At 41.3% G+C, this 18,510-nt stretch overlaps 1 protein-coding gene across 3 annotated transcripts in view; it reads right to left on the bottom strand.

The window, feature by feature from the left end:
- The window catches only part of PLEKHA8 (pleckstrin homology domain containing A8), a 108,097-nt gene extending 91,226 nt beyond the window's left edge, over positions 1-16,871 (bottom strand). For all 3 annotated transcript variants that reach the window (XM_031013537.3, XM_004045246.5, XM_004045245.5), the window contains exons 1-2: positions 16,453-16,871; positions 77-193 (exon numbers count right to left, since the gene is read on the bottom strand). In XM_031013537.3, coding sequence (XP_030869397.2) covers positions 77-193; positions 16,453-16,492 — 157 coding nt within the window. In that variant the 5' untranslated portion in view covers positions 16,493-16,871. The remainder of the gene's footprint in view (positions 1-76; positions 194-16,452) is intronic.
- Between the last annotated feature and the right edge of the window lie 1,639 nt (positions 16,872-18,510).

The following is an 18,510-nucleotide window of genomic DNA, read 5'->3' as shown; positions in this document are numbered from 1 at the left end:
CAGGGGCCAGGGGCTTTTTTGTTTTTGAGGGAAAACAGAAAGAAAAATAAAACTTGCAAGTTGCTTGATTTCTCACCTTGAATTTCACAGACTGCCATTTGTATGCTCCCTTTGCAACCTTTCCAGGCATCTTCAGGAGAATCATAATAGGACAATATTCCCCCACAGAGAAGGAACCATCGAGGCTGCCAACCTGAAAACAAAAGCAAGAGCATCATTGCAATTACTGCCTGTGTATGAACTACCTCCCAAGACACAGAAATAGAGCCTAACATAGGATACTGGGTTAGCTCCAAGGAGCTTTACATTGCCAGGGATATTCTAAGAGAAAGAATTAAGTTAGAAAGACCTGTATGTTTTATCCCATTTTTGTAAAATTAAAAATGCCCAAAGAAGTATATATTTTTTAGTCACAGGATTACAGAAGTCTGGAAGGATAAGCAACAAGTACACTAATGACTCTCTAGGTAATAGGATTTACAGAAATAAATGAGATGTGTATTCTATTTCTTTCCTAATACAGTACCAGTAGTCTGTGATTTTTACTTTTTCTAAGACGAATAATTAGGATGTCCTGAACATTACTGTTATCACATGCTTGCCTTCCTCTCTTCTAAGAAAAATTATCCAAAACTTAGAAATAAGGCAACAAAGATGACAAGGTCCTTTCAACAAATGTCATACAGAGTGCCAACTAAGAAGCCTGCCTAGAATCCTATGACCCTTAGGAAAAGGTAACGTTGTTTGACTTATTCTTTAGTATTGATCCATTGAAATGAGTTATCTTAAAACATTCAAGGCTTAACTACATTCACTTCAATATTGGAGAATTTCAGGGGACAAACCATGTGTAGTAGAAATACGCATCTTATCTAGTCCTCTCATACACCCTATATTCTAGTCGAACCACTCATTTGCTGTATTTCTGTCTCTGAACTTTTGCTCCAACTGGACCTCTTCATAAAATGTCATCCTGGCCAGGCGCGGCGGCTCACGCCTGTAATCCCAGCACTTTGGGAGGTCGAGGTGGGTGGATCATGAGGTCAGGAGATGGAGACCAACCTGGCCAACATGGTTAAACTCCATCTCTACTAAAAATACAAAAATTAGCTGGGCGTGGCGGCAAGTGCCTGTAATCCCAGCTATTCAGGAGGCTGAGGCAGGAGAATCGCTTGAACCCGGGAGGCGAAGGTTGCAGTGAGCTGAGATCTTTTTTGAGACTCCGTCTCAAAAATAAAAATAAAAAAAACATCCCTATCTCTGTGTAAACCTTGTTCTCTCAGTCCTCAGTCAGATGCAGTTCTTTTCTTTCTCTGAAATGCCACAGCCCTTTAGGGATACATTTCTCTCATAGGACTGCCATGGCTAAGGAAGCCAGACAGAAGGCAGAGCCCCAAGGGCTGCTCAGCTACAGACATCTGATGGGCCCTTGGGGTTTGACTCACACAAACCAAGTGGGCCGGACACCAATGGTATCACTTTATTACGTTTTAATAGGAGGCTACTGAACTTCCTGGAGCACCCGCAGCCCAAGATTATGGAACAAGGAACTACACCGTAATCAGAAGCCTGAATAGTCAGCACTAAATCTATGTGAAGGAGTTGGGTAGGTAGGCAACATATTTTGCTCATCATTTACTCAATCAGGGTCTGCTTTTCCAGAAAGCGCAATACTCAGGACTGCCAGGTACCATGTCTCTTACTTCTTTAAATAAAACTAAATAAACACTAATTCCCAGCATCCACTCTCCCATAATATCTGAACTTATCTTCTCACCAAAGATAAGTAATCTTTTCTTAAACTATGGCTTTTGCTCTTATTATATTTTATATGGAGGACTTCCTTCCCAGAGACCTAGACCCTTTATTGCAGGTCAGGAACCCTTAGGCCTTATCTCTACACTAGCACAAATCAGTTCCTGGCTGGCAAACTTCTTGGGATGAACTTGTAAATTTTTATTTCAGAAGGTGATGCTGACAGGGCACGGTGGCTCACAGCTATAATATTAACTACTTTGGGAGGCCAAGGTGGGTGGATCACTTGAGGCCAGGAGTTCCAGACCAGCCTGGGCAACAATGGCGAAACCCATCTCTAATAAAAATACAAAAATTAGCCGACAGTGGTGGCATACACCTGTGGTCCCAGCAGGAGGTTGAGGTGGGAGGACTGCTTGAGCCTGGAAGGTCGAGGCTGCAGTGAGCCATGACTGTGCCACTGCACTTCAACCTGAGTGAGAGTGAGACCTTGTCACAAACAAACAAACAAACAAACAAACAAACAAAAAAGGTGATGCTTCTAGACCTTGGCTTCAAGTTCTACAAAAACTCAACTGTGAAGGCCACCACTCCTGCACAAACATTACAACCTGGAAAACCAAATCAATCCTCAGACTGTATCTTGTTGGGCACAGAATCAGTGCTCCAGGAGTCAGACATTATTGGTGATGTTTCAGCCCTTTGCAAAAGTGTTTATTTATATCTTAGGCCACCTCCCCTCACTGAAACAGAAGAGTCAGTTTCTGAGAACCTGAGAAAAGGAAGAGGCCTTTGAAATCACACAGTCCAACCAGCACATTTTATAGATAAGGAAACCAATCCCAGGTAAATTAAGTGACCTAATTAGGGTCACAAAGGAAGTACACAACAGAGCTGGGAAGAAAACTCTATCTTTCTATACTGCCCCTTGAGGCACAAAAGCTCCCAAACCTTGGCTCCCCAGTCCCAGAAACCTGTCCTGGTATAGAACAACAGCATCTTTTCACTCCCATGACGCTGGCTGGTGTGAACAGCTCAACTCCCATGATGCTGGTTGGTGTGAACACTCCCCAAATCCACCATGACTTTTGTGTAGAAGGCATTTAGAACAGCCTCAATTACTGTATTTTATCAAATTTAGGACCCATCTGTATTTGTGAGTGTTATCCAGAGAAAAAGAACCAGTAGAGTGTCAGGGTGTGTGTGTAAAGATATTATAAGGGTGTGTGGGTGGGTATGTGTGCATGTAATGAAATTGTAAGTAACTGGCTCATGTGACTAGAGACTGAGAAGTCCCAAGATCTGTAATCAGCAAGCCAGAAGAGCTCATGGTTAAGTTCCATGCTAGCAGGCTCAAGACCCAAGAAGAACCAATGAAAGCTAGAAAAGGCCAATGTCTCAGCTCAAGGCAGTCGCAGGAGGAATTCTGTTACTCAGTCTTTTTGTTCTCTTCAAGTCTTTAACTGATTGGATAAGGCTCATCCACATTAGGAAGGGCAATCTACTTTATAAGGTCTATTGATTCAAATGTTAATCGCCTCCAAAACATCCTTACAGATCCAACCAGAATAAACCATCACATCATCAATTTTAAGACACACCATTATTTTACATGACACAAGAAAGAAAAAAACTGTACCAATTAAACAATGACATAGCACAGGTTCTAAGATGCTTCTTGATTTCAGAGTTGTTGAAATGTGAAAAAAAAGTGTCCTAAAATTGAAAAAAATGTTCTAAACTAGTTTTATCTTACAAGAATCTGAAAAATGTTGAAGAGCAGCTCTCAACCCCACCCAAAGCACAGCTGCAGTAAATTTTGAAAGCAGTTTGAAGGCTGGGCTCCGTGGTTCACTCCTGTAATCCCAGCACTTTAGAAGACTGAGGCAGGACCACTGCTTGAGGCTGGGAGTTCAAAACCAGCCTAGTCAACATAGTGAGACCCTTTCTCAACAAAAAATTTTAAAAACTAGCTGGGCAAGGTGATGCACCTGAGGCAGGAGGACTGCTTGAGCCTAGGAGTTCGAGACTACAGTGAGCTATGATCACGCCACTGCACTCCAGCCTGGGTGAGAGTGAGACCTTGTCTCAAAAAAAAAAAAAAAAAAAAAAACCAGCTGGTAAATTATAATAGCAACTGAAATATTACCTTCCTTATAACAGGTTCTGTATTTATCTAGGGTAGGTTATAATTATACAAGGGATGTTCAATATATGGCAATTTTATTCTGTCCTTTGTAACTACACAAACTGTGACCAAGAAAAACTTTTCTTATAAGCACAAAATTCTTGCAGTTTCAAAAGGCACAGTAAGAGACCAGAGAAATCTCATTCCTATTAGACAAAATTTAAATGCAGAGTGATGGAGAGAGTTCAGATTAGTATTAGGACACACTGGTCTTTCATAATGTCCAGTGCTGGGAAACTGGGATACAGCTCAGGAATGATGAATTGTAGAGAAAAGGGGCATGGATGAAAAACAGACCATTAATCCAGTTTCTATTTTAAATTAATCTGCAGTTATCTCAGAAATGATCAGTCAAGGTAACTAAAGGGCAGATGAAAACTGTTGGTCTGTACTACTCCCTGCTCCCTTAGATGACCACTAGACTATCTTCCTATCCAATCTCCACCCTCTTTTATGCCATCCTCTATTACAGATGCAATGTGGTATCACCCAAATTCCCTGCTGGGAAGGATTAGACATAAAACTTCAATGAGCAGGGGAGAGTTTTAGCTCGTATTAGCTATCATTGCCAGGGACGGGATGGGGGTAAACAAAAGAGTATTTAAATACCAATTTCATACGCTTTGTATTATCCTGGATTGTTTCACTACAGTAAGCATACTTGACATTTATTTTTGGCAATCCAGCATTTACCTAGTACTTTTCCATTGATGAAAACTCCCTTCTTCACACTCCAACCATGAGGTTTCGGTGGGGGTGACCAGCTCCAGGGTGGGTATGTGATTTAGGCCTAAATGAAGCTTCACATCCCCTATCCTCAATGATAGTTCCAGAATGGGCAAGTGGCCCAACCGGAGACAATTCTGGGACTTTTGCTGGGACTGGGGAAAGGCATAAAGAAATGGGGACTGTTTCTTTTTCCTTTGGTCTTAAGAATGTTAGCCTGCAGCTGCCTGCAGCAGTTTGCCATCACATGGGACCTAAACATGATTCACACACAAAGGGAAATGGAACTGGAAGGATTTGAGGGACAGAAGGAGAAGGAAGAAAATCTGGATGACATTGTTTGAACCCCCTGATCAGCCCACATCATTCCTGAAGGTAAGACACCCCCTAGATTTTTCCATTAAATGAACCAATAAATATCCCTTTTTACTTTAAGCCTGTGTGAACTGGGTCTTTCTGCAAACACAAAAGCTCTAAACTATCACATGATCATCTCACTAAACGTACAAAAAGCACTTGACAAAAATCTAACACTCTTTCATAATAAAAACACCTAACAAACTTAGAAGAGAACTTCTTCAACCTGATAAAGGCATCTACAAAGAACCCATAGTTAATGTGTATAAGGTGAAAAACAGGATGCTTCCCCTCAAAGATTGGAAACAAGACAAGATGTTTGCTTTTACCACTTCTAGTCAACATTGTACTAACGGTTCTAGCCAAGGCAATTAGTCAATAAGTGAAATAAAAGACATCTAGATTGGAAAGAAAGAAGCAAACCTAGCTCTTAGTCAATAAGTGAAATAAAAGACATCTAGATTGGAAAGAAAGAAGCAAATCTAGCTCTACTCACAGACATGCTCTTATATATTTAAACAAAAACAAAATGCAAGGAAGCCACTAAAAAAAACCTATTAGAATAAATGAGTTCAGCAAGGTGATAGGATACAAGACTAACATACAATTAAAATTTATTTCCGTACAGTTGCAATGAACAATCTGAAAATGAAAGTTAGAAAACAAATCCATTTACGATAACATCAAAAAGAATAAACTACTTAAGAATAAATCTTATTTTATTTCATTTTAGTTTACTTTGAGACAGAGTTTCACTCTTGTTGCCCAGGCTGGAGCGCAACGGCGTGACCTCAGCTCACTGCCATCTCCGCCTCCCGAATTCAAGCGATTCTCCTGCCTTAGCCTCCTGAGTAGTGGGGATTACAGGCGCCCGCCAGCACACTCGGCTAATTTTTGTATTTTTAGTAGAGACGGGCTTTCATCTTGTAGGCCAGGCTGTTCTCGAACTCCTGACCTCAGGTGATCCACCCACCTCGGCCTTCCAAAGTGCTAGGATTACAGGCGTTAAGCCACTGCACCCGGCCAAGAATACATTTTTAAAAATAAGTGTAAAACACTGAAAACTACAAATCATTGTTCAAAGAAATTAAAGATTTAAAAACCACTATTCCAAAACTGCTACCAGCTTATTCTTTTCTCACATAGTACAAACGCCTTTCTACACTTAATGGACAAACAACTGTGTAAAATTTACTTTTAAAAAACCTTAGCCAAAAGGCTTTTCAGTTCAATTAATGTTGAACAACACATTTTCAATGAGCATAATTTTCAAGAAATGCACTTATATTTGGATCTAAACTGGCATACGTCATGTTAATTTTACACTAAAATTTATTTTTTTTTAATTTCCCAACAGCAACCACCATTTTTAAGTCAAAATTTCTAAATGGAGATGTTCCTGTTCCCTTAAAGATCCAAACCAAAAGTAATTACTTGTGAGTCATACCCACTTCTGACTAGAAAGTACTGTAGCTTCCCTTCATTTTTCTTTCAGCAGCCTTGTGACAAGTGGCTCATCCAAACACATCACTATGAAAAACTGTACTCCATTAAACAGACACTTAAAAGTTTTAAAAATTACATAAAATAAAATTCATTATTTGGCGAACAATTCTGAGTTCTGATAAATGCATAGTCCTTTAATAACCACCGCAATAATCAAGATACAGAAAATTCCATTCTACCAAAATTGTCCCCAAAATTCCCTTGTATTACTCCTTTCTGATCAAGCCTTCCCCTCTCCCTTTACCCTTGGCCAACCACTGTTGTGCTTTCATTTTAAGTTCAAAATATTTCCCAATTTTCTTGGAGACCTTCTCTTTGACCCACGAGCTACTTTGAAGTGTACTGTTTAATTTCCTAATATTTCAGGGGATTCTCTACATCTGTTACTAATCTGTAGTTTACTTCTATTAAAGACACAGAACATTCTTTTAACAAGTTTTGGCAAGGTTTCTATTATAGCTCAGAATATGGTCTATCTTGGTGAATGTTCCATATGCATTTGAAAAAAATGCAATATTCTACTGTTGTATTTTGTTCAGTTTTTTATTGTAATCATTACAATGGGCTTATTACATCTTGGTCCAATAATGACTCTTAAATAAACAACTAGTAGAATGCCTACTAGTTAGCCTCATGCTAGAGTATATCATTCTGCCTTTAAGTCCGCCACAGTTCCTTCAGAACTTTTGCCTTAAAAATTAAGGTGTTCTAGGAAAGCAGAAGTTCATAATCTTACTGTTTAACAGGAAAAACAATTAAAAATGTAACATATTGTGAATTTTTAAAATCCTTAAGAGGGGGTTGGGGGAGGAAGAGGATCAGGAAAAATTAATGAATGCTGGGCTTAATACCTAGGTAATGGGATGATCTGTACAGCAAACGACCATGGCACACATTTATCTATGTAACAAACCTGCACATGTACCCCTGAACTTAAAGTTGAAGATTAAAAAAAAAAAATCCATAATAAGTACTGCTGTGTAGAAATGCAGAAAAAAAAAATGAAAAGGGACTATTTAAACTCTTTCTAGAAAAGTTAGCCAAAAGTAAAGAAAAAAAGTGAAGGAAAGGTGCTTTTTCATTAATAATAAGAGGAAAAATTAGTGACCATAATAAAGGGGGAACAGAATAGGAGAAAGAAAAGGTTAAGTCCCTTAACTTCTTTCAGCTTTAGTTTCCTTTTCTACAAAATTTCAGCTGGAGTTTAGATGACGCCTAGAAGTCTCTCTCAGCTTTTAAAACCTATCCTAATACAAAATAACAGAAAACTCCCATCTTTCCCAGAATCTGATTCAAGAGATAGTAACTGCCAGGTACAGTGGCTCATGAGGCAGAAGGATCAGTTGAGGCCAGGAGTTCAAGACCAGCTTGGGCAACATAGCAAGACCCTGTTTCCAAACAAATTTTTTTAAATAAAAACAGAGAAAGTAACTAATGCCAAGAAAATAAAAGTGAAATTAAATGTCTTGATAGGACTGACAATCTGAAATGTTGAGTCAAGACAATTTATTCATTATAAATTATGGTTTCTACGTTCATAACCCATATATATTATCATATCATATATTATGTATGCTATATAGATATGTTAATAGTGAAATAATCTACCATTTTAAATTGAAGCAAAGCAGAGCAATTAATTTACTACCCCTGACCTCCATAGCCTTGGTGTTTTCCAATATCCAACCTGAGCGCTCAGCCACACCTCATCCCATTAGAGCCCTCCCCCACTCAGCTTCTCTAGGAGAGTTCCAGACAGGGATGCGGACAGCAAAGCCTTGGGTTCCTCTGCCAGGTCAGTCAGTTAAGAGTTCTGTTGTAGCTAGGGAGGAGGGAAGAATGAAGAAACACTCCTCATTGTAACAGTTACCCAAGCATTAGCTAAATTATAGGCTTCTTAATTTACCATTAATTAATTCACAAAGCATTTTCTGAGCAGTTGTAATTTGCCAGGTTTGGAGATTTAGAGAAAAGATCCCAGCCTCAAGGAGTGACAGACTACTGAAGAGTCTACCATGTAGATGGTAACAAGACTATAATTACAATAGATTATATCAAATTCTCTTTAAAACCTTCTGCTAGAAGATGTAGGTCACCTCTCCTGTGCGCTTTGAGCTACCAAACTAAATATTTATTTGTTCTGCACAGTGCTTCTCATATGTCCTACCAGCACCTTAAGACAACGGAGTGAGGAAACCATGGTTTAAGTTCAGACTCGTAACATCCAGGTATGTCATCTTAAGGACACTACTTAATTCCTCTGGGCATTATTTCTCTAACTAATCTATCTATCTATCTATCTATCTATCTATCTATCTATCTATCTATATCTATCTATCTATTCTATCCTATCTACCTGAGACAGAATCTTACACTATCTGTGACAGTCTTGCTCTGTCACCCATCTAACCATCTATCTATCTGAGACACAGTCTCACTCTATCTATCTATCTATCTATCTATCTATCTATTTATTTGCAACAGAGTCTCGTTCTGTTGCCCAGGCTGGAACACAGGTGTGATCTTGGCTCACTGCAACCCCTTAGCTCACTGCAACCTCCACCTTCTGGGTTCAAACGATTCTGGTGCCTCAGCCTCCCAAGTAGCTGGGATTACAGGCGTGTGCCATCACGCCCAGCTAATTTTTGTATTTTTAGTAGAGAAGGGGCTTCACCATGTTGGCCAGGCTGGTATCAAACTCCTGGCCTCAAGCGATCTGCCCACGTCGGCCTCCCAAAGTGTTGGCATTACAGGTGTGAGCCACCATGCCTGGTGTACAATGGAATTTTAATTAAGAATATATGGCCGGGCGAGGTGGCTCATGCCTGTAATCCCAGCACTTTGGGAGGCCAAGAAGGGTGGATCACGAGGTCAGGAGTTCAAGACCAGCCTAGCCAACATGGTGAAACCTCATCTCTACTAAAAATACAAAAAAAAATTAGCCGGGCTTGGTGGCAGTCGCCTGTAATCCCAGCTACTTGGGATGCTGAGGTAGAGAATTGTTTAAACCCGGGAGGCGAAGGTTGCAGTGAGCCGAGATTGCGCCACTGCACTCCAGCCTGGGCAACAGAGCAACACTCCATCTCAAAATAAATAAATAAATAAATAAGTAAATAACAATACATAAAGAGCTCTCATAACTCAATAATAAAAAGAACAATTAACTTTTAAAAATAGGTTAAAGATTTGAACAGACACTTCACAATGGAAGAGACAGCAACGGCCAATAATTATAGGAAAAAGAATCCATGAGGAACCACAGTTTGCAAATAGAAAGCTGAATACACAGAGACTAAATTTTCTGGGCATCATTAATCAAAACAGTGATCTAATTAACCTACCCTTAAAGTGAACTATGAACCTGCCTGGTACACAGTGGAGCATGTCTGCAGAGTGTCTGACACTAATGGGCACGACCCAGAAACTGCTAACAGTAAGCTCAATATCCATTACATATTCTTAACAAACCTAGGTACAGCTATTATTATTGCTGTCATTTTAAAACTGAGACTCAGGAAGATTAAGTAACTTGCTCAAGGTATTAGCACTACTAAGTAGTGGGGCAAAAGTTCAAACTCAGGGCTGACTCCAACCTTTTACACTTAAGAATTGGTGCAATGCTGGCTTGTGACTTTATCACTGAAATCACAGATTACATGGTAAAGAGTTGAGTATTGAATATCTATGTGAAAAAAAAAAAAAGCTGTACTCTTACCTCATATAGTACACAAAAATTAATTCAAAATGGATGAGAATTAAATGTAAGCGCTAAAAACTATTTTTAAAGCCTTAAGAGTAAATCTTCATGACCTTGGGTTTGGCAATGGTTTCCTAAGATAATGTAACACCAAAAACAAACAATAAAAGAAAAAATTGATAAATTAGACTACATCAAAATTTAAAACTTTTGTGTTGCAAATGATACCAGGAAGAAAATGAAAAAGACAACCTACAGAAAATACAGTTGATCCTTGCATACCATGGGTTTGAATTTCAACAGTGCACATGCAGATTTTCTTCCACTTCCGCTACCCTGAGATAGCAAAACCAACCCCTCCTCTTCCTCTGCCTCCTCTGTGTGAAGACAGCAAGGATGAAGACCTTTACAATGATCCACTTCCACTTAATGAACAGTAAATGTATTTTCTCTTCCTTATAATTTTCTTCATAACCCTTTCTTTAGCTTACTTTATTGTAGGAATGCAGTATACGACACATATGACATAACATGTGTTAATTGTTAAAGTTATTCATAAGGCTTTTGGTCATAAGGCTTTTGGTTATTCGCAGGCTACTGGTTAAGATTTTGGGGGAATCGAAAGTTACATGCAGACTTTTGACTGTGGGGATTGGTGCCCCAGGCTCCTGCATTATTCATGGGTCAACTGTATTTGCAAATCATCTATCTAACAAGGAACTTATATCCAGAATAAAGAACTCTTGGCCGGGCACAGTGGCTCACACCTGTAATCCTAGCACTTTGGGAGGCCGAGGCAGGCGGATCACCTGAGGTCAGGAGTTTGGACCAGCCTGGCCAACATGGTGAAACCCCGTCTCTACTAAAAACACAAAAAATTAGCCAGGCATGGTGGCACACACCTGTAGTCCTAGGTACTCAGGAGGTTGAGGCAGGAGAATCGCTTGAACTCGGGAGGCGGAGATCGCACCACTGCACTCCAGCCTGGGTGACAGAGTAAGACTCTGTCTCAAAAAAAAAAAAAAAGAAACCTCTTACAACTCTGTAATGAAAAAATAACCCAAACAAATGGGCAAAAAATGCAGACATTTTTCCAAATTAGATATACAAATGGATAATCAGCATATAAAAAGATAATCAACATCATTAAGTCAGAGAAATATAAATCAAAACCATGAGATACCATTTCACATCCACTACTAGGATAGCTATACTAAGACAATAATGAGGTTGATGAGAATGTGAAGACGGAAACTTCTTTGATTACTGATGAGAATGTAAAATGGTGCAGTCACTTTGGAAAACTATTTGGTAGTCTCTCAAATTATTAAATAAAGAGTTATCATAAGACTCCAGCAATTCCACTCCTAGGTATTATAGATATCCAAGAGAAATGAAATCATGTCTATATAAAAACTTGTACATGAGTGTTCACAGCAGTGTTATTTCATAACCAAGAAAAACAAAAACAAAAAGAACAGCCCAATCCAAATGTTCTTCAACTGAAAATGGATAAACTAAACATGGTATACACATACAATGAAATATTATTTGGTAATAAAAAGGAATGAAGTTCTGATACATGCTATTCAAAAAAAAACATTATGCTACGGGAAAGCAGCCAGCCACAAAAGACCACCTATTATATAATTCCATTTATATAAAATGCCTAGAAGAGGCAAATCTGTGCAGACAGATTAGTGGTTGCCAACAGTGAAGGGCAGGTGTAGGAGTGACTGCTAATGGGTACTGGGTTTCTTTCTGGGATAATGAAAATGTTCTAAAATGATCATGGTAATAGTTACACTTTTTATATATACTAAAATCACTGACTTGTACATTTTAAATGGATGAATTTTATGGTTTATTAATTATCTCCATAAAGATGTTAAAATGTTAACAACAACAAAAAGGGTTGACCAGTGGTTGTGAAACCAAGAATCCTCATACTCCAGATGTCTTCCTGGTACTGTTTATACAGCACTAGTATATAGAGCAAGAGTCACCTTCCTCCACCTGAGGGGAAACAAAATTATAGCACATCCTTAATGAAAACCATCTGGCCAGTATGATGCAGGCTTTTGTTATTTTCAGAATGCAGTAATGCAATGTGCTTGAGCTTTAACCTGCTGGAGAGGCACAAGCAGCCTGCGGCTGGCTGGAGTTCACAACAGCAGCCCTCCTATCAGCTGAGTGGGCAGGAAAAGGACCTAAAACTACAAAGTAGAAAGCACAGGTTAGAAAATTTCCTCGTGGCAAAACATATGCACAACATTGGGCAGTCAAAGCTTTCTTCACTTCTGAATTCCTCCCCACTTCCCACCCCCGAAATAGTCTGCTATTCTAGGTCAAACATACTTTAAATATAGGTACATTATGAATCAGCTAGAATTACATAATGATCAAGCAAGAAGGACCTTTAAAAGTATTGTCTAATGGAGCACTGACTCTGAAGCCACTTAATAAGTGGCTGTGTGACCTTCAGCAAACCCACGTCTCTATACCTCAGTGTCTTCATCTGGAAAATGGGCATAATAAAGGCAACTGTTTTTTGAAATTGCTGCAAAGACTGAGTTAATCCATGTAAAATGTTTAGAAAAGTGCTTGGTACCTTGTAAGTACTAATAACTTTTTAACTGTTCTTACAATTATAAACTAGTAAATCCCATTATTTTAAATGGAGGAAGACACTAAGGCTCAGGATGCTAAAGTGACCCTGCAGTTGGCAGTAATAGGGCTGTCTGCCAGGCTTCAGGTCTCTCTGACTCCTGAACCAGCGTTCTAGAGTATTAATGTGTAGCCCTACATGTATAATACTCCTTGACTAAATTTTAGGTCTTGAAAGACACAAATAACAAACACAGTGCGTCTTTAGAAGTATGTCTCACACAATGTGGGAATCTGTAACATGTTTTTAATTTACTCTCTTTTCATCCCAAGTTTAATCTTCTAACATCTAAAGAAAGGTACTGGCACTAAATCCCGGAATGTCCAAAAGGCAGGATGAAACCAGACTGTAAAAGAAAATACACATAAACTTTTTTTTTTTTTTTTGTATTTTTCATTGAAGGAGGATAGAGTACCTGAATACGCTTAGCATTTAAGGGAAGAGACTTCTTTTCTCTTCTAGAAATACACTCACATAAACCTCAGATGCTATTATCAGGGCTTGATGAATTCTAACTTTCAGTAATTAATACCTATCGATTTAAAATTCAAGAGGCAAAAGAAGCTCACAAAATAATAATACGTAGTATTTAGTGAAGTACAATAAATGCAGCAGGAGAGATATAAAGATGTAACCAGAAAATGTTCTATGCTACGCTAAAGCCAGAGTAAGGTTTTAAACAATCTCATCATTTCTCTTTCTCTCACAGACGCATGCATGCATGTACCCACATGCACACACACAATCACATCACAGTGTTTAAACCAGCCTATGAGGCCCTGAAATATCTAGCCTCCCGCACACCCCTGCACCTTTGTTGGAGCCTCACTCTCCTCAGCTCTCAGCCAGATGGGTCCTCTTTCCTTTCCTCAAACTCGCAAGTCTCCATTCTGCTTTGGGGCCTTGACACTGGCATTCCCTGTGCCTGAAAAGTTCTTCTTTATTTCCTCTAACTACACCTCTGCCTTGGCCTCTCCACCGAACTATTAACAGCTTGATTTATCCTTCAGACTCTGCTTAAATTTTTCCTCAAAGAAGCTTTCTCTAACAACCCGTACTAGCCTCTCTGCCCTCCCTCCTCCCCAATCAATCACACACAATGAAACATGGTTTTAACCATTTAACCAATAAATATCTTTCTTCCCCCACCAGACTGTAGGCTCAAGAAGGGCATGGGCTTTGTTCAACATTGCTTCCCCTGTGCCTAGCACAGTAGATGGTGAATGAAATTAACAACATCCCCTAAGGATTCAAAAGACCAAGTGATAAACTGATTTCCTAACTTCACTCAAATTTGACACAAGACATCCCATATCAAGCTGTCAGCATGACAAATACACAAACCATACAAACAGAGGCATGGGTTACGTACTACCTTTGGAGAAAAATTCAGAATGAACAAAAACTTGGATTGGGATTGTATGTATTTTAAAGTTACTATGTGCAAACCTACAAGAAAAAAAGTTACTTTTTAAAACAAGCTTCAGAAAAAGAAAAAGTAACTTGTCACTAACACAACATGCTCACTTCCGAAGACCAAGCAGAAAAGTGGAGGGTGGAGGAAACAAGAATGCATGTGATCCTCCTAGGCTATTACCATTTCTTTCCCAAGTAAACCTATCTCCTAAAAGGAGAGAATATGCCGAACCATCATTCTATGTATATCTGGAAAATACCCAGTGGTGTGATGGGCTTCTATGAACAGTATGCCTACAAGGACGGGGCATGTGGGCTAAGGGAATAAGCAGTATCACGTAGAGACAGCTGTCTCTCGCAATGGCTCCAGTGCCCTCTTCTTCAGGGTTTCCACCCTAGCACCACTCACAGCATTAACTTCTCTTACTTTGGGAAGAAAAAAGTAGACTCTTTTCCAACAGAACAGACAGGAATCAAATGACAAAGATTCCAAAAGATCCTTCTAGAGAGTTCTGCTTTATTGAAGGATACACAAGGACAGTCAGCAACAACAACAGCAAAAGCATTTCACTACCAGGAAATAGTTACTGTATCAAGAGACTAAACTTTCTATATAGAAAGGAGAAGGAAAAGAGGCGGAAAAACCCCACAAAACAACAAGAAAAGTTGGGGATGGGGAAGAATGGGAAAAAAAGAAGAGTGTTGAAGATGAATGAAAAAAAGTGTGTGTAATGGAAAGGAGTGAAGGACCAGGAACTAAATTTTACTCAAGTATATGCATCTGAGAGCTTAGAGAGACCTCAGAAGGAAAACTGCCAGGTCCAGCCTCCTCCCCTTAGGTTAGCAGTGTTGATCAGCCTCTGTCATCCACCAAACCAAAGCCTAGCTTTGAGTTATTCTCATCTAATCTAATTGCAGACATCACTGAAGGTCCTTGACGCAAACAAGAAAATCCTCTTCTCATTTAGTCTCTATTAATGATTACAGAAAAAAATAAACAGGCGAACTCACTGCTAATTACACTAAGCAAAGGGAAGAGATTCTGGGTACGCCCAATAGGGGCACCTTTGGCTGTGCTGTGTGACCTCCTCGAAGTTACTATGCCAACTGATCCTCCCACACACACCCATTCTTAAAACACCCGGCGCATTACCATACTACAACCTTTTAAAAACTATCCCACAAAAGAAAGAAAACGTCTCTCACCCACTCTAAGGGATACTGGCAACATTTCTGCTTTCAAACACACTACCTTTAAAATTTTAAAGACCTAATTCATTTTCTGTGATAAAAAGTTTACTTCCAAAAAAGTGGCTAGCACAGTTTCCAGTATATAGTAGGCTTGTATTAAATACTAGTTGCACACATGACAAAAATGATCGTTCTGAATAATTTTCACAGCTGTAGAACAGTTACAACCTTCTCAAGATATGAAGCTTTTACCTCCACAAACTAGAAAAAAAGGGCGGGGACTATTTTAAAGCCAATCTGTAAGGCACGGCAAGAAAGTTGCAAATATTTGCATTCATTTAACGGTAATTTCTGAGTCTGTAAAACAAAAGGAAATGCTCAACGGGAAAATAAAAAACCTTGTGCAGAGCTTTGAAACTGTGGAGTTGGGACTCTTGACACCCTGGTGTGCACGCAGATGACTCTGAAGGTGACAAAAGGAAAGTGTTTGCAATGAGGACTTTGATAAAGGATCTTTCCGCTGTGGAATTCCAGGTTACTGCTGGCATTCTTTTGAAACCTTCCAACCTAGCTGCGAGCCAAGGGAGTACGGTTCCTTCGCCAAAATTCAAGAGATTCCCAGAGGACCCCACGGCGGGGCGTCTGCGCCTTCCTCCCGCTGACATCGAGAGCACCGTGCCTTTCAAGTCACCCAAAATCTCAGTCTTTGTAGCCTTCCTTGAAGCGAAAGGGCAGCCACAGCTCTTACCCAACCCCAAGAGAGGGCCGTGTCGTCCTGCACGGCGACACGGTCCCGTGAGAGAACTGCTTTGGGAAATACTCCCGCTCCGCGCTGGCCTCAGGAAAGGGCCGTGACCCCCTCCCTAAAACGGGTCCAGACACCGCCCTCCAGCCGCGCAGACAAAGGACCGACCCCCGGCGCGCCCCCGGCCCGGCACGGCCACTCACCGCTCAGATAGTTGGTCCACTTGTACAGCACCCCCTCCATGGCGCCCGCGGCCACTCGGCCCACGCCCGCCGGCCCCCTCACTGCCCCAGGCCCCAAGAGGCGAGGAGCACCAGCAGCAGGGCCATCGCCCGGCCCTGCCCAGACGCCCACTCCCGGCGCCCGGGCCCGGTGTGGGGACGCCCGGCCCGCCTCACATCCTCGGCCCGGGGGCGGGGTCACTGCGGCGGCCTCAGCGCTTGAAGCCCAGCCAGCCGGTGAACCCGTGGGGCGAAGCCGGCACGCTATTCACAAGGAGGCCCGGGTCCGGGCCCTACGTGGGTCGGAGGGGCAGCCGAAGCCTCCAAAGAGCGGCGAACGAGCTGCCGGTCGCAGGCAGCGCCACGGCGCACTACCTGAACCCTCGACTCGCCGGGCCCGGGACGCGCTCGCGCATGCCCAGTGCGCCGCTCGCGCGCCCCTTCCCAAAATCCACTCCGGGATTTCGCGGCGGCGGCGGCGGGGCGGAGTTTGTGGGAACGGCCCGCAGGGAAATTGAGTCCTGAGACGCGGACTGCGGACTAGGCGACGGGAGGAGGGAGGCCCCTGAGACAAGTGTGGAGGCGCAGTTCTGACTGTAAATGGTGCCCGCCGTTTGGGGGTCTACGTGACCTCTCACGATACCTCCTGAGTTCTAGTCCCTATTCTTGTTCCAAAGCTGCCTAATTGATCTCACACACTTGAGGTAACCAATAACAGGGCGTAAAGAGATTATTGGAATTTCAGGGTGGAATACTATGAGGCCAGTGTAAACAGGTGTTGTCCAGACTCTAAGGTCTCGCTATGGAAGTGTTGTTCCACTGACCCGGAGCACTGACATCACCTAAGAGCTTGTTAGAAATGCAGAATCTTGCACCCACCCCAGACCTCCAGAATCAAAATCTGCATTTTAAACAAGATCTTCAGGGGGATTCCTATGCACATAGAGTGCGGATATGCACTGTGCTAAGGATATTAGACCAGAAAAAATGTTAACTACAGATTAAGTGGAAAGAGGAGGTGAGAAAAGAGTACAATACGATTTAAATCGCTTTAGGTATATGTCACAGAAGCATGCACCAAAATATTAAGAGGATTGTTTGCGGCTGGTGGTGGTATCGGCGAGCTTTCTTTTTCTTTAAAGTTGCCTGATTTAGTAAATAAAAATGCAAAACCATTATTCGTTATGTATCTGAAATTCCAACTTAATTCGACTACCCAATATTATCTGGAAATCTTACTTTAGTGCTTTCCAACTTCTTCCAAATTGACTTCAATGAACATGCATTGCTTTTGAACTTAGGCAAAAAATGTAAAACTAGAAAATGTAAACTACGATGAGGCTGTGTAATTCGTAACCATGATTACCATTTCTTCTTTAAAGCGGAAGTCTGCAAGTCGTAACTCATTATTTACCCTGTAAGGTAACTTAAGGGATAAATTATTAGCAGCCATAACATGACGTGGTGCTGTGGAATGAATCAGACCTGGTTTGAAGGCAGAGCTCATTTGCTTCGGGGCCAAACAACCTTAAGCAGGACAGTTAATATCTCCTGGTGTAAATTTACTTCTCTTTTAAATGGGAAAAAAGAACCTGCCTTACTGGGTGTAGTGAGGTTCATGCAACGGGAACGCGCTTTGTGAACCCTCAAGCAGTATGTCAGTCTTTACAGTTTATGAGCAATAGCAAAATCCTAGGATTGTGGCATCTTGGGGGGCCGCTCTCCAACGTCGAGAGTAAACGAGTCTTTCCTGGAACCCCGTAGATTTCATAGGGCCCCGGGACTCTTCCTACGTCTCTCAGCAGGGTTCTTCACAGAGATAAATCAGCCGGAGGAGTTTCCGGTTGGCTCTGCGCCCCGCCCCTCTCCCAAAATCCACGCTGGTTGAATGCTGAAATCCGCCGGGCTCTAGGACCACAAGGGATGATCCACCGCTTGGCAGCTGCCCGGCTCTACCGGGCTGCAAATTCCATCGTTGCAGCGTCATTGGCTTGAGAGCTGCTTGAAGGACAGCACCAATAGCCAATGGGAGGCTGCTAT

The sequence above is a fragment of the Gorilla gorilla genome, chromosome 6 (assembly GCF_029281585.2).
Source record: "Gorilla gorilla gorilla isolate KB3781 chromosome 6, NHGRI_mGorGor1-v2.1_pri, whole genome shotgun sequence".
Lineage (NCBI taxonomy): Eukaryota > Metazoa > Chordata > Mammalia > Primates > Hominidae > Gorilla > Gorilla gorilla.
This window is presented reverse-complemented; position numbering and strand designations above follow the sequence as displayed.